This window comes from Kogia breviceps, chromosome 18 (assembly GCF_026419965.1).
Source record: "Kogia breviceps isolate mKogBre1 chromosome 18, mKogBre1 haplotype 1, whole genome shotgun sequence".
NCBI lineage: Eukaryota > Metazoa > Chordata > Mammalia > Artiodactyla > Physeteridae > Kogia > Kogia breviceps.
In genome coordinates this window covers 7201535-7219011 of record NC_081327.1, presented here as the reverse complement: position 1 = coordinate 7219011, position 17477 = coordinate 7201535, and the positions used below count along the sequence as shown (strand labels likewise).

At 41.6% G+C, this 17477-nt stretch overlaps 1 protein-coding gene across 1 annotated transcript; it reads right to left on the bottom strand.

Annotated features, from left to right (window-relative positions):
* Positions 1–3128: 3128 nt before the first annotated feature.
* LOC131745303 (binder of sperm protein homolog 1-like) lies at positions 3129–7987 on the bottom strand. Its single transcript, XM_067018731.1, has 5 exons — positions 7933–7987; positions 7016–7036; positions 5914–5943; positions 3619–3750; positions 3129–3271 (listed from the first exon to the last, which is right to left on the bottom strand). Exons 2-5 carry the CDS (start codon positions 7017–7019, stop codon positions 3129–3131), a joined length of 309 nt encoding a protein of 102 aa, XP_066874832.1. The 5' UTR covers positions 7020–7036; positions 7933–7987.
* Between the last annotated feature and the right edge of the window lie 9490 nt (positions 7988–17477).

The window sequence follows — 17477 nt, the reverse complement described above, 5'->3', positions numbered from 1 at the left end:
TCCTGAATCCAGCCACTTCCTACTTCTTCTTTTCTCTTCTTAATTTTTATTGGAGTATAGTTGATTTACTATGTTATATTAGTTTCAGGTGTACAGCAAAGTGAATCACTTATGTGTATACATATATCCACTCCTTTTTTTTAAGGTTCTTTTCCCATATAGGCCATGACAAAGTATTGAGTAGAGCTCCCTATGCTACACAGTTCTTATGGTTCTTTTTATTTATTTATTTATCTATCTATTTATTTATTTATTTATTTATTGCTGCATTGTGTCTTCATTGTGGCACGCGGGCTTTCTCTAGTTGCGGCGAGCGGAGGCTACTCTTAGTTGTGACGTGTGGGCTTCTCATTGGAGTGGCTTCTCTTGCTGTGGAGCACGGGTTCTAGGTGCACGGGCTCCAGTAGTTGCAGCACGTGGGCTCAGTAGCTGTGGCGCACGGGCTTAGTTGCTCCGCGGCATGTGGGATCCTCCCGGACCAGGGCTCGAACCCGTGTCCCCTGCATTGGCAGATGGATTCTTAACTACTGCACCACCAGGGAAGTCCCTATACAGTAGGTTCTTTTTAGTTATCTATTTTATATATAGTAGTGTGTATATGTCAATCCCAATCTCCCAATTTATCCCTTCCCCTCCTTATCCCCTGGTAATCAGTTTGTTTTCGACATCTGTGACTGTACTTCTGTTTTGTAAATAAGTTCACTTGTACCCTTTTTTTAGATTCCACATATAAGCATGTCATATGATATTTGTCTTTCTGTGTCTGACTTACTTCACTCAGTATGACAATCTGAAGGTCCCTCCATACTGCAAATGGCATTATTTTGTTCTTTTTTATGGCTGAGTAATATTCCATTGTATAGATGTACCACATCTTCCTTATCCATTCCTCTGCTGATGGGCATTTTGGTTGCTTCCATGCCCTGGCTATTGTAAATAGTGCTGCTATGAACATTGGGGTGCAGGTATCTTTTTGAATTATGTTTTTTTCTGGATATATGCCCTGGAGTGGGATGGCAGGATCATATGGTAGCTCTATTTTTAGTTTTTTAAGGAACTTCCATACTGTTCTCCATAGTCAGCTACTTCCCACTTCACCAGTGTTCTCTCTCTAATCTAACCACGATCATTCTCCCAGTGAATCATGACAGCTGCCTAACCAGTTTCCCTGATTTTTACCTCTGCTTCCCCTAATTCTCTCCACACAGTAGCCAGAGAAAGATACTGTTGCTTCTAGGATGAGAATACCTGATAGCCTTCAAGACTTTAGGAAAGGACGCCAAAGCCCCTACTTGATCTGACCTCTGACGTTCCCCATCCCTCCCTCAAACCAAGCACTTCCCCCACCACATGCACTATTCCTTGAATACCCTAAACACACTGTCTTTTACATTTGCCTGTCTTTCAGAAGCTCTAATCCTTGAAGACTGCAGGCAGGACTCCCCTCTCTCCCTTTCTTCAGATTCCGTGTACCCCTCTCTCAATAATTGATAGAACAAACAGGCAGAAAATCAGTTAGGATATAGAGGCCTTAAAAACCACTTTTAACCAATTTGACTTTGCCATCTGATTGACATTTATAGAACATTTCACCCAACAACAGCAGAATAGACATTCTTCTTAAGTGTACATAAAGCATTTACCACAATAAACCATTGTTTAGGCCATAAAGCAAATCTCAATAAGTTTAAAAGGATTCAATTCATACAAAGGAAGTTCCCTGATGACAAAAGAGTATAATTAGAAGTCAAACCCAGAAAGAGATCTGGAAAAATACCCAACTATTTGGACACTAAATATTATACTTCTAAACAATTCATGGTTTATAGAAGACATTAAAATAGAAATTAGAAAGTATTTTGACCTGAATGAAAATGAAAACACAATATAGAAAAAATTGTGAGCTACAGCCAAGGCAGTACGTAGAGGAAAATTTATATCACTGAATGTCTGAATTAGAAAAGAAGGAAGGTCTCAAATCAATGAATTCAGCTTCTACTTTAAGAAACTAGACAGGGACTTCCCTGGTGGTCCAGTGGGTAAGACTCCGTGCTCCCAATGCAGGGGGCCCAGGTTCTATCCCTGGTCAGGGAACTAGATCCCACATGCATGCTGCAACTAAGAGTCTGCATGCCACAAAGAAGATCCCATGGGCTGCAACTAAGACCCTGGCACAGCCAAAATAATAAATAAATAAATAAATAAATTAAATTTTTTAAAAAAAGAAACTAGACAAAGATGAGCAAATAAAGCCCAAATTAGCTACGGAAATAATAAAGATCACAATAGAAATCACTGAAATAGAAACCAAAACTAAAAAACAAATGAGAAAAAAAACAACCCAGAAAATCAATAAAGCCAAAAGCTAGTTATGAGAAGATCAATAAAATTGAGAAATTTCTTTCCAGATTGATTAGGAAAACAAGAGAGAAGACACAAATTCTCAATATCAGTAATGAGAGAGTTAATGATCACTACAGACTCTAAAGTTATTAAAAAAGGATTTCCCTGGCGGCACAGTGGTTGAGAGTCCGCCTGCCGATGCAGGGGACACAGGTTCGTGCCCCAGTCCGGGAAGATCCCACATGCCGCGGAGCGGCTGGGCCCATGAGCCATGGCCGCTGGGTCTGCGCGTCCGGAGCCTGTGCTCCACAACGGGAGAGGCCCGCGTACCGCAAAAAAAAAAATCTTTTATTAAAGTAATGCATTTTAATACACTTTATTTTTAGAGCAGTTTTAGGTTCATAGCAACATTAAGCAGAAGTTACAGAGATTTCCCATATAGCCCGCACCCTCGCCCACGCACATTTTTTACCATCTATGAACCTACACTGATACCTCATTATCGCCCAAAGTCCGTACACTTTTTTTTAAGGGTCTGCTTTTACACAGTTAGCAAGAAAAGTACTGAGGCTGGAATATAGTTTTCCATATCAAAACCTAGAGTCCCTAATCAAAACACCAACTTATTTACAGCTGGATGACCTTCAACTCATATCTCAGAAAAAAAAAAAAACAACAGCCTTTTAATGAGGGTCTCACATCCTCCTTTCCTTGACAAAAACTGTAGAATCTTTGCCATGAGAACGATTAAACCTCTTCATCCCCTCCCCCAATAAATCTCACCGTCAATCACAATATTTCCAGATCTTGTCCCTGTTATAATTCTGGGTCAGTGAACACCACGTTTTTCCAAATGAATCTCCATCTTCGGTACACTCCCAGTATATCAGGTGTCTGTACCAGAAGGGAAACACACATTTTGCAAAGTCTACAGAGAAGGGAGAAGCAGTCAGAATCAGGATTCTATTTCGTACCTCCTCTTTGCCACCCACACACACGCACGCACGCACTTCCCACTCCATTAGCTCTGCTCTGTTCCACCAGAAGCATATGAAGGCAGTACTGGTGAGGGATTGAGGTTCTGCTGAAAGATTTCTTTTCAAGGTAACATGGTTGGTACAATGTGATTTTTCGTACTGTCAGAGAACTGTGCATCCCTTATTTTCACAAATTAATCGACTGAGGATTCCCTTTTCAGAACCTTCCTGTGACCTCACCGACCCTCAGCGCCCACGACAAAGATGGCCACCTGGTATTCAGAGGCAAGACACTCACCTTCTTCAGAACAATACTTCCAATACCCTTCATAAGTTTCATTCAAGGAGCACCACTTGTGTTTTGCATTGAACTTGACACAGTCATAGAAGATTCCATCTCTATAGTGGAACGGAAAGAAACACTTGCCATCTAGAGAAAACAAAAATTCTTCATCTCTCTCTGGGACAGTTAGTTGAGATGCTACAGAGGTACTTCCTGTTGGGTGTAGGGGCAGAGGGCCAGGGGTTGCACTGAGCTAGGACCTACTTCTACGGAACAATGTTCAGTCACACAATAGCACAGCTGCTGGATCTCTACTAATAAAGGGGTTTTTTGTTCGTTTGTTCTATACTCCTACTTCTGTCCCACTTTTTTCCATGGCATAAACAGTCTTGAAATTTTGCTTAGCATTTGGCCCCAGTTCCAGAAATATACCTTAAGCTTACAAACATAAATGTGGGCATCTGTCTATTAAATGATTACCACCACATCCTGCTGTATCTCTTTTCTTCATCCTCTTCCACCATCATACACACTCACACACACACAATGTGATAGCCTGGTTTGTATCTTTCCACACTTTTCTCCATGCCCATGTGGGTATCTCTCTCTCTCTCTATCAATCATCTATTTCCACCCATAAAACATATATATAAAACCATGCAACATATGTGTTATTTAATATTAGTATTCACATACAGAGACACACAGGCCCACATACACAGATTTTTTTGCTCCCTCCCCAAATGAATCATACTTTATATCCATAACTTGAGTCTCTAACTTAACACATCATAGAAATCCTTTTAAACTTATCCTTTCAACTTTTGTAGCTCTCATTCCTATTGCTGATTCTCATTCTGTGCTATGGATTTTACCACAATTTATTCAATATTTCCCATATTCAGATTTTTTTCCCTGCTGTAAATAAAGTTCAGCAAACATCCCAGTATGTAAATTCTTATGTATCAAAGCATTTTTTTCTATCAGATAGAATCCCCAAAGCAAGGTTATTTGGTTAAATCGTATATGAATTTTGAACATTGATGGATGTTGCTTTTCTCAAAGGATAATAGCAATTCGTCCTTCCTACCAATGAGCTCTTTTACCTGAATTTTCACCAGCATGAAGCATTTATACACTTTTTTAAATGGTGACTTTTCTAACAGGTGATTCCTGTCTTGCTTGAAAAGATCTCCTGGTTCTTAGGGCACATCTGTATTTCCCTGCACTTTCTTCTTACATTAAATGTTTTTTGTTTCTTTTACATTTAGTATTTGATTGGACAGGAATTTACTTTTGTATATGATACAAGAGGGGAGTGCAACTTTATTTTCTTCTGAGTAGATATTCAATAAGACAAACTGATGGTAAAATAAACCACCTGTACATTTAACCATCCACACATTTGAAACCATGTATTGAATTCTAATATATCCTGGGATCCATTCTATATTTTCTATCAAGGTCTTGAAATTACTGGAGAGGTAGATGGTGGTGAAATGGACAGGGTCTGGAGCCAACAAACAACAGAAAATATTTCTCCGTCTCCTCCCCCCTCCCCCCTCCTCCCTCCTCCCTCCTCCTCCTCTTCATTATTATTATTATTATTATTACTGGACACTTTCTATGCAGATACCATGTTATTTATATTACTATATTTGTGGTTTGTTTAAATACCTGATAATACAAGGTGTTTCTCCACCCCAGTACTATTTTTATTCATAATATTCCTAATTACTATTGGACATTTTTTTAACATATGAGTTGTTCTGTATGAACTTTAAAATCAGGTATTCTCTATTAGATTGGCAGAAATTAAAGAGTAGAAACATAAAGCGCCAGGGGAAGTTCAGTGTGATTTCTCTTTCTTGTTTTTCTTTTATTATTTTTTTATTTTTGGCTGCGTTGGGTCTTCATTGCGGCCAGCCGGGGGCTACTCCTCCTTGCTCTGCGCGGGCTTCTCATCGCGGTGTCTTCTCTTGTCGCGGAGCACGGGCTCTAGGCACGCGGGCTTCAGTGGTTGCGGCGCGCGGGCTAGGTAGTTGTGGCGCACGGGCTTAGTTGCTCCGTGGCATGTGGGATCTTCCCAGACCTGGCCTCGAACCCGTGTCCCCTGCATTGGCAGGCGGATTCTTAACCACTGCGCCACCAGGGAATCCTCTTTTTTTATTTGTTTACAAGGTACTTATATTACATTTTATGAAAGGAGAAAAAGAGATTTTTACCAGGAAAAAAATCCCATTGATTTCCCCATTTTTAGAAAATTGAAAGAAAATGTGCTTTTTAGCAGAAGTTTTCTGATCAACCTACCTTTGACTTCTGGAAGGTGAGTTATAGTTTCTGAAAAATAAAAATTGAAGCTGACGTTTATTTCACTGGCATGATCTTCTACGTTTTTTAGAAATTGCTTTAGGTTCTTCAGTATGATTTTATCATTTACCTTATATAAGTCCTGCATATTTCTTGCTGATGTAACCCCAAAGTACTTTTTGGCATTGATATAAAGCAGAATGGTTTCCTTTTCTATCAATGTCTAGTTGGTCCTTACCAGTATAGAGAAAAACCATTGACTGTTGTATGTCTATCTTAAATCCAGCCATATAACCTGATTCTCTTTCTAAAACTAGTCATCTTTACTAGTTTTCCTAAGGGTTTTAAGTATACAATCATAAAATAATTTTGCCTGTTATGTTCTGTAGGCTTACAGATTATGTCCTTTTGGAAATATCACATACGTTAGAAAAATATGTGATATCCTCTCAATAATGTTAATTAGTACTGTTTACAATAGACACCTCTGTGCTTTCCTGGTTTCAGGTGGAATGCATTAGGGTTAAGGATGTTCATTTCAGCACAGTTAAGAACAGTCAAAAAAAAACAATCCAAAAATATCAAACTAAAGGAATTTTAAAATAAAATATAACTTTATATTATCATGGAAGCATCAGCAAAGATGAGCACATAAATAGATATGGAAACATTTGTACTTTGTCTTTAGGTGACAAAAACATTTTCTATTTCATTATATTATATAAGACTATTTTTGCAAGAATAAAATCACATTATAAAAAAATAAAAAATAAAAATAAATCACATTATGAAGTTCTATGTAATGAAATATTTGATCACTCAAAAATATTAACAGTAAAGCAGATACTATTTTTATTAGCAGATAGTAAAATTACTACCTTTATTAACAGATAGTAAAAATTCTATCTTTATTAACAGATAGTAAAATTATGATTTTTCTCTTCTTTCTCCTTAACTATTTTTTTTTAACATGGAAGGTACTTTATCTTATATACGATGACATAAAATAGTAGTTTCAAGAAAAATATGATTTCTTACCAGGAAAAGAAGTATAGTATTAATATTTTATTACAAAATTTTAAAAATGTTTTGATCAACTCACCCATAGTTGGTGAATATTCACCTGAAAGACATAATTTTAAACAAATATTTATTTCTCTAGATTTAGCCTTTAAAATAAAATAAAAATAAAATATTTTACCAAATTCTATTCTAGTAGGAATAATAATTTTGGGAGGATTAACATATTCACTCTATTATATATAAAACAGAGAACCAACAAGGACCGACTGTATAGCACAGGGAACAATACTCAATATTTTGTAATAACTTACAATGAAAAAGAATCTGAAAAAGAACATATTTTTATGTATAACTGAATCACTTGGCTGTACACCTGAAACTAACACAACATTGTAAATCAACTATACTTCAATTAAAAAAATTGTTTTATAAAAAAATTTAAAAAAAAATTTTTTAAAGAATAATAATATTTTGAAGGTGATACATAAAAATTTCAATGTTATTTTCAGTAGTGTGATTGTGGGTGATTTCTAATTTTTCCTTTTGCTTTAAGTGTATTTTCCAAATATTGTTAATGTATAAGAAATTATTAAAGTTATTTTTGAAACAAACAAATTCAGCAGGCAAAAGTAAATGATTTACTTTCTCCACACTTCTCTACAAAATAAACCATATAATAATAGGAAAAATGTGTTTTATCATTTCACATTTATTTTCTGCTTTGTTTTGTTTTATTCTATTTCTTTTCAGTACTATCTGGAAAGTATGATTTGAAGCAAACATTTGCTTGACTTGTCCTTGGCGTTTAAAATGAGATGCAATTAGTTTTAGCATCTGTTAGAAAAGGGTCTTTTCATCAATTTCATAGGTTTGTTGTGAGGATTAAATCAAAACATATGTCAGGGCTCAGCCCAGCCGACAGCACGTAGCAAGCATCTCTGATTTGATTACATACGGCGGGTATCGAGCCCCAGACGCTGTCACATCGCTGCTCACCTCTATGTTGGAGACCGGCCACACTGTGGAACCAGCAGGTCCAAACCAACAGAAGTGCCACAGGCAGCGCCATGCTCCTCCGTCCAGGGAACAGTGGTCCACAAGCTCACCTCCAGGATTTTATAGCCACGGATCCTTTCTCCTCCTCCTTTGTTCCTCCTCCTCTCCTCCTTCTCCTGTTTTTCCATCAGCCTCAGTCTCCTCCTTCTTCCGTCCCCATCCTACTTCTAATACCCGGTCTCCTTCTCACCTCCCTTCTCCCCCTCCCCCTCCTCCTCGTCATTCTCCCTCTCTCTCTCTCTCTCTCCCTCTCTCTCTCTGCCCCAAAGCCAAACCACCTCCCTTGCATAGGGAAGACACACACAAAAAGAAGCACTTAATGAAAAACTGGCATTCAACAAGACAAGGATTAGAAGAGTCCGCGTGAAGAATTTCCAGTCGTTTCCATGACAACAGAGATCACAGGAGCAATCAGAGATTTTTCCAAGTCTTGGACCTTCCCCGTCTTTGAAAGCCAGGGCTGAAGAATGCCCTGGAGGCTGCCTGGGGGAGCAGGTTTGCTTTGCTCATGCAAGCATTTCTGTGTAAGCTCTGTGAACCTTCAGTGTGGGCCACCGTTCTCTGGGGGCCCTTGGTGATCTAGCTAATGAGCTGCCGGCGGCTGTGCAGTTCTGGGAAGAAGCAACGCACCATTTATGGTCACTTACATTTCACAACTCTGAAAAGCAACATTCATTGGGAATTCTGAAACACACCCTACTGTAGTCTTCTTTTTTAATTAAAGTATAGCTGATTTACAATACTGTGTTAGTTTCAGGGGTACAGCAAAGTGATTTATTTTTATTTATTTATTTTTTGCGGTACGCGGGCCTCTCACTGCTGTGGCCTCTCCCGTTGCGGAGCGCAGGCTCCGGACGCGCAGGCTCAGTGGCCACGGCTCACGTACATCGGCAGGCGGACCCTCAACCACTGCACCACCAGGGAAGCCCAGCAGCAAAGTGATTTGATTATACAAATATATATATGTACATATACATATTATTTTTTCCATTAGAGTGTATTACAAGATATTGAATATAATTCCCTGCGCTATACAGTAAGTCCTTGTTGTTTATCTACTTAATTTTTAAATAATTAATGAATTTATTTATGTATTTACTTTTGGCTGTGTTGGGTCTTTGTTGCCGAGCGTGGGCTTTCTCTAGTTGCGGGGAGCGGGGGCTGCTCTTCGTCGTGGTGCGCGGGCTTCTCATTGCGGTGGCTTCTCTTGCTGTGGAGCACGGGCTCTAGGCATGCGGGCTTCAGTAGTTGTGGCACGCGAGCTTCAGTAGCTGTGGCTTGTGGGCTCTAGAGCGCAGGCTCAGTAGTTGTGGCGCACGGGCTTAGTTGCTCCGCGGCATGTGGGATCTTCCCGGACCAGGGCTCGAACCCGTGTCCCCTTTATTGGCAGGCGGATTCTTAACCACTGCGCCACCAGGGAAGTCCCCATCATTCAGTTTTGTTTCCAGTTATTGCTATTATGAACACCCCTGTCCAGATATTTTGGAACATCGTGGTTTCCTGTAATTGACGTGTCTTTAGCAAACTTAATGAAATGTGACCCTTGTTTGAGGGAGGAGAGCCAGAGTCACAAGGGAATTGTTGGGGGTGGAAGGGTTGGGGGAGCTGACAATCTTTAAAGGCTTGAGGTGTGTTGGTTTGATAGCTGATAAGGTCATCGTAAAAGGATGCTAGAGGAAGCAAGGTGAAGATTCATGACAAACGGTCCCACACGTGATTAAGATATTAGCTTTGAAGTCAGACTTTGAACTGCGCGGAGAAAGTCATGACAGTTCGGACAGGCACTTCTTTGCATCCTTAATTCTTCAGCCAACCTAAGATGGTACCCCATCCTCTGACTCATTTCCCTTCGTGTCAAAGCTGGGCTGTACTTCCAGGCAGCAGGCAGTGATTAGCAACAACCACAGGTATGGTATCTTACAGTTAAGAGAGTTTTAAAGTCCACAGCTGCATTTTATTCTCTCAAGAAACATGGCTCTGAAGTAAGTAATCAATCTGCCTGTAACTCACAGTTGATAAGAACGTGGCCATTACTCACTAGTATTATATATGATTTGGGCTCTGGGTAATTTGGAAGTGTTAGATTTGTGGCTTTGTAGCTGTATTTTTATTAGAAAAGAGTCCATTGGCCCTTTACAGGGTATTAATCCCTTTGTCACCTACCTTCGATGCCTTACGGTTTTGGGGTTTCATTTAAAAACATTTTCTTGATGCGTGACAAGTGTAACTGCTACCTGCTCATTTATTTGTCTGTATTTAGTTTTGCTGTATTATTTAATTATTTTCCCAGCATTTTTTTCCTCCTTACAATTATGATAGTCTTTAGTGTTAGCCAAGGCACTGATCATGTATCTGTCCCTATAATGAATTAATAAACTATTTTCAAAAAAAGGAAACTTGGCTCTGTGGAGATGTAGGCCTGGTTTGAGTTACGTGTCTACCTTTATATAGCCTGTTAGCTTACCTTTCCATGCCTAATCTTCTATAACACAAGCTAATATTAGTTCCTGCCTCATACGGTTTTGTCAAGGTGTTGGCGGGGCTGTGTGCTTTCTGGGGGTCCTATAGGGTAGAATCCTTTTCCCAGCTTCTCAAGACCACCTGTGTTCCCTGGCTCGTGGCCCCTTCCTTGCGTCACTTCAACCTCTGCTTCCATCGTTACAGCTGATTGCCTGGCCCTCCTGCCTCCCTTTTATTTTTTTAAAAGTATTTATTTATTTATGTGGCCGTGCCGGGTCTTAGTTGTGGCCCGCAGGATCATTAGTTGCAGCACGCATGCGGGATCTAGTTCCCTGACCAGGGAGCAAACCCCGGGCCCCCTGCCTTGGGAGCACGGAGTCCTAGCCACTGGACCACCAGGGATGTCCCCTGCCCCCCTCTTATAAAGACTCTTGTGGTTACTTTGAGCCCAACCAGATCATCCGGGGTAACTTCCTCATCTCAAATTCCTTAACTCAATCAAAATCCCTCTTATCCTGTAATATAACATATTCACAGGTTCCGGGGATTAGGGCGTGGACATCTCTTTGGTGGTGATGGGTATCTGGGTACGAGCAGCTACTGACCACCTCACCCTAACTTTCTGAAGCAGCTGCAATCACCCTCATTGTCTTCATCTTACAGATGAAGAACTGGTACCCAGAGCACCGAGTAAATTTCTTAACGCCGTAAAGGTTGTAAGAGGCAAAGCTTTCTAACCGAGTTCAGGCACTTTTAAGTGTTCCGAAATTCTGCCTTTTGGGATCTTAGTATACAGGCCAAAAGTTATTAATTAAATTTGAATCTTGTGAAGAGGGATAGCAATGAAAGCTTGAGGTTAATAAATTAATGGAGGTATAGATATTGGGGTGTTTTTTTTGGTGAGACAGGGATATAAGCATAAAACTATAGGTGGTAAAGAGTTTAGAAGAAATGGTAAAATTTGTCTCTCCTCCATATCCATAAATGGTAATTATTATCTAGCTTGTACACCCTCCGCCATTTACAAAGTACTTTCCAGCATCCATTGCACTTATAACAAGGTCTCGGGGTGGGTTTTATTCTCCTTCACTCGGTGATCGGGAAAACTGCACCCACATCTGACTTTGGTTTGACTCCAAAGCCCCAGCGCCACTGTTTTCTACCAGCCGACGATATAGTGACCGTGGCAGGATGCCAGCCCCAGCTACCCCATGACCTGGGACAAAGTGTCCTCCGAAGCGTTTGAATATGCAGGTGCTCGAGGAGTAAGTTGAATGTTCCAGACGTTCAGCTATTAAGGATGTTAAGGCTCACTTTACAGTTCAATCCTTGCACTGAACCACCCCCAACGTCCTTTCTATTAATATCCACGACTTGATCCAAGTAGACTCGTTGATATTCCCCCGAAAAAATATCTGTCACTCGATTTATGAGAACCCAGTGTCATGAAGTGTGTTAGGCATCTAGCCTGGAACATAATAAGGGCTCAGCACATGCTGTGTCTCTCCTTTCCATCACACCCTCCCCTCCGTGATGACAGTATATATATTTTCGTCTTTTCTGTAATAATAAGCTTTGTTACCCTCTGGGGACAGAAAGAAAATGGCATGCATGACATCAAACCTGGGAGTTAGTGGAAGAAGAAGGAAACCCATGGGAACAAACTTTTTGTCTTCCTTCATTCCAGAAAGAAGCAGCCAGCCAAGATGAATGGATGGTCCCGTTACCCGTTGGGATGCATGACCTTCCTCCTCTACTCCTGTGAAACGAGTGGAGGTGAGTGTACTGGGAAATGATGGGGAGGGTTTGGAAACTGGAAAGAATGAGTGGACCAAAGTAAAGATGACTGGATCCAAGTAGGGAGGAGATACCTTAGTAGAAATCTCAGACAGACATGGGGTTGAGACCGTGGATCTGCCACGTTTTCTCTGTGTGACCTTGGTCATGCAATGTAACCTCTCTGAAGTCAGTTCTCAACCTTGAAAGAGGAATAATGGCATTGACTTAATGGGGCTATTTGCGAGATTAAATAAAATAACAGACATAAGCATCTTTCATAGACTCAGCACATGGTATGGGGCATGCAAATATTTTAATTTAAAAGGGGGGACTCTATAATTCCAATGGACTGAAACTTCAGACCCCCCTACTTGGACACTCCCTTTATATTCATTTTTTTTTAATTGTGATAGAACATAAAATATACCATCTTAACCATTTTTAAGCGTACAGTGCAGTAGTGCTAAGTACATTCATATTGTTGTGCAACCCATATCTCCAGCACTCTTCACTTTGCAAAATTAAAGCTCTGTACCCATTATACAACTCCCACTCCACCCTCCCTCTTGTCCTTGGCCACCACCATTATATGCTCTGACTCTATCGATTTGACTGCTCTAGGCACCTCATACAAGTGGAATCAGACGGTATCTGTCTTTTTGTGATTGGCTTGTTTCACTCAGCATAATGTCAACAGGATTTATGCATGTTGTAGAATGTGTCAGAATTTCCTTTCCTTCTAAAGATGGTTGATATTCCTTTGTATACGGATATATACACCACATTTTCTTTATCCATTCGCTCACTGAAGGACACTTGGATTGCTTCCACCATTTGACTATTGGGAACAATGCTGTTATGAACATGGGTGTTACAAGTGTATCTTTGAGAACCTGCTTTCAACTCTTTTGAGTATACACTCAGAAGTGGAATTGCTGGGTCATATGGTAATCCTATTTTTAATGTTCTGAGGAACTACCATACTATTTTCCATAGCAGCTGTACCACTTTACATTCCCGCCAGCAGTCAATTAGGCTTCCAAATTTTCCACATCCTTGCCAACTTGTTATTTTCTGCTTTAAAAAAAAAATAATATCCATTCTGGTGGGTGTCAAGCTACACACAATGTACCTAGGAATCTAAATTAACCACTCAAAGATTGTCTGGTGAGCGTGGAAGCAGAACGAAGAGAGAGACGTCGATTATACACAGTTCACTCGAGCTATGGCGAAACACCCTCAATATTAGAGTCTTCTTCTGCCTGACACACTTCTCTCCCTTGGATAAGGTTCAAGAAACATTCTCATATTCATGCACTTTGATCCCATGAAGTGTCTTCAATGATCACCTTCGATATTCCAGAGATTCCTAGTTTAGAGCCACTTGGCAAGCTCTAGAGTCCATGAAACCCTGGATTTGTATAAAAAAGATGTGTAATTATCAGCATAGTGAGGATATGTATTGTGACAGACGCACTCCAGATTATCAGCTGCTTAACGCAATCATGATTTATTTCTTGTTCCTACAAAGTCCAGTGAGGGTACAACGGGTCAGCAGGGATCCAAGCTCCTTCCATCTCAGGGCTCCACCATCCCTTAGGGCATCAGAGTACTCTGGATTTTTTGCTTTTAGCTGATAGACAAGGATCAAGAGAGCCTGGAGGGTCTTGCAGGAGAGTTTTTTGGGCGGGACTCACAGGATCCTTAACTGCAAGGGCGTCTGGGAAAAGTAGTTTAGCAGTGGGTTTGGGAGGAAAACAAAGCTGTTTTTCGTCAACACACAGCAGTCTCTACCACGAGAGCATATGAGCATTTTCCTAGAAAGAAGGGTCGGGTTCTCAAAAGAACTGACAAGTCCCTAGAAGGTTAAGAAGGCACAGTTTATTCAGACAGTGTACTGGAGTGTCAGCTTTTCTAGTTATTGTCCCATTTTGGCCCTGCCTTCCTGAGATCCCACCCCCGTTCCTGTGCTGAAACTTGGTATCCCCAAGGCCCCCGTGCACATATTTACAGACTAATTTATTCAAAATACACATTTACTGAGTGATTCCTCAGTGCCAGGCTCTGTGCTATGGGCCAGAAACATAGCGATAACATAAAACTCATGCCCTGCACTCAGACAGCTCACCGTGAATGGAAGGGATAGATACATAAACAGATAATAGTATTTTAAAAATTGGTAGGTACATTTATAAAGACTGGGTCAGAGAATTCATCCAGGCTGAACCAAGTCTTAACGAATGAGGAGCAGGGAGGAAAGTCATTGTGGAGAGGATGAACCGCGCGAGCGAAACTCCAAAGACAAAGAACATGGAGTAACGGTCAAGGAAATGTTACTCTGGGAGCGAGAACAGAGAGGTCAGCAGGGCTCCGATTATGGAGGATTTGAACCCAGTTAAGAAGATTAGACCATCTGCTGGATTACTTTACAGATGGCTAATAGTATCTATTATGTGTTGATTTTTAGTAACAACTCCCAAAGGATAAACTGAGTTCTGTGTACAGGGGGTACCTGCCTGCCCTCCCCGCTACCACCAGCATCCCGTATACTCAGTGGTGCCCCGGGTTGAGGAAGATCATTGATGAAGACGATGGTAGCGAACTTTCGTTGAGTACTGGCCATGCTCCAGCTACCCTTCTAGGCACTTTCTAGATATTAACTGGTTTAAACTTTACCAGACTAAGACCAAACGGTTCTGAGACCCAGAGGAGATCCAGAGGCGGAAAATTCAATGTTACTTAAGGATCCCTAATTCCGTCCACCCATGGGTGAGTCTCAGAAATGGAGGTCTGCCTTTTCTACTCTCTCCCAACCCATCATCTCCCAACCCGATCATGGCCTCTAATCAGGGTAAGAATCTGATCCAGAACAACAGCGGGGCTACTAGCTTCCAGATCTTGAAGAGAGAGACCGTGTCTTGCCCATCTGTGTTAGTCACGGACGAAGTGCTGTAATAAACAATTCCCTAATGTCAGTGGATTAACTCAGGAGAGGTTCACGTTGAACTTGTCTAAACTTCAGTGTGGGTGTTTGGTGGGCCGCCTCTTGTGTGGTGATTCGGAAACACAGGATCCTTCCGTTTTGTGGCTCCACCGTCCCCCAGGGCCGCAGCATTCTCGGCAGGGTCCTCTTGATCAGAGTTTCTCAACGTTGGCACTGGTGACATATGGGATGACTCTTTGCTCTGAACTCTTGTTTTGTGCATGGTGAGATGTTTAGCAATATCCCTGCCCTCTACCCAGTAGACATCAGTAGCACAGCTATCAGTTCCTCCCTCTGTCTCTTGCAACAACCAAAAATGTCTCCAAACGTTGTCTAATTGTCTAATATCCTCTGGGGGGGGGTCATAATTGCCCCTTCTCCATTGGGAACCACTATTCTATACCCAGTGGGCAGACAGAGGAACAAAGGAGTATGGAGGGTTGCTTGGGACTTGTGTTTTTTATGAGCCAGGAAATGATAACATCATTTTCACCCACATTCTATGAAGCATAATTTAGTCCATGGCCCCACCTGACTAAAAGAGAGGCTGAAAAATGGATTCTAGCCATTAGCTGAGAAAGAAAAGGATGCTGGGTTTGGGTAGCACCTGGGAGCTCTGCCTCGCCATCTTTGTAACATGAGCTAACACGCATGCACACACATGCAGGAAGACGGGCACGTACCTACATGCATACATGACCTATCAGAGTATCTTACACACAGTACTCCAGCATTGTATCTCGGAGGGAGGGAGGGGGAACGCGGCAAGGTGAAGGCAAGGAGGGAAGCTGTAATCCTGGACCCGCAGATGAAAAGTCCAAGTTCTCCTTCTAGCTCTGCTCAAAAAAAAAGGTATTAACATTAAATCATTCCTTATCTTATATGGGTCTTCATTTCCTTCTCCACGAAGCAAAGAATTTGGGCTAGAACTGCATTTCTTTTTTTTTTCTTTTTTGCGGTACGCGGGTCTCTCACTGCTGTGGTCTCTCCCGTTGTGGAGCACAGGCTCCGGACGCGCAGGCGCAGCGGCCACGGCTCACGGGCCCAGCCGCTCCGCGGCACGTGGGATCTTCCCGGACCGGGGCACGAACCTGTGTCCCCTGCCTCGGCAGGTGGATTCTCAACCACTGCGCCACCAGGGAAGCCCTGCGTTTCTTAAGATGTGTTTCAGGGACCATTAGTCTCTAGCACTATTGAGTAGTGGGGGAAAAAAAAAAAGATTATCTCAATATACTCTGTACCACTCCTGTTAATACAATCCTCAATTGCATATGGACCCTTCCAAGGAATCCCTCATTACAAAAAAAAAAAAAAAACAAAAAAACCCTCTATTTCACATGGTGTTTTCCAAACTTATTTTATTCTGTCAGTTATTTCTTGAACATCTGCTATGAGCAAGTCGCTATTCTAGGTTCTGAGGATACATGGTGTAAAAGATCAAGTCCCTGTCATCATACAGAACAGAAAGGTCAAGAGTTGTGTTTCCTAAACTTCTAAGTGTCACCCCCTCCAGACTTGCCACATCTGCCCACCGCCAGGAATATTCTGGACTCAACATTTTTCTTCACATGTGCTCACTTCAATACATTTATTTTATTTTTTCAATTTATTTATTTTTAGCTGTGTTGGGTCTTCGTTGCTGCGTGCGGGCTTTCTCTAGTCGCGGGGGCTACTCTGTAGTTGTGGTGCACGGGCTTCTCATTGGGGCGGCTTCTTTTATTGCGGAGCGTGGGCTCTAGGCGCACAGGCTTCAGTAGTTGTGGCACGTGGACTCAGTAGTTGTGGCTCGTGGGCTCTAGAGCGGCAGGCTCAGTAGTTGTGGCGCAAGGGCTCAGCTGCTCAGCGGCCTGTGGGATCTTCCCTGACCGGGGTTCGAGCCCGTGTCCCCTGCATTAGCAGGTGGATTCTTAACCACTGCGCCACCAGGGAAGCCCTGGTTCCACTTGTTTAAATTTAAATTTTAGAAAAGGAGGCTATTGAACCAGGTGACCCATTCTCTACGTCTACTTAATGGACTTCGAAAGTGAGAAAAACTCGGAGGAAGGTGTCAAATGAACTCTTTATTCGGAAGACCTTTTTTTTTTTTTTTTTTTTTTTGTGGTACGTGGGCCTCCCACCAGGGAAGCCCCCGGAAGACCTTTGAGTTACTGAAGTGTCCTGCTAGCAGGCAGAGGTTAAGGAGGAATATATCTTTCCAGTTTCCCAGCACAGATCAGGGTCAGGAGGTGAGGGATGGAATCTAACAGAGGGAGCCTCCCTGAGC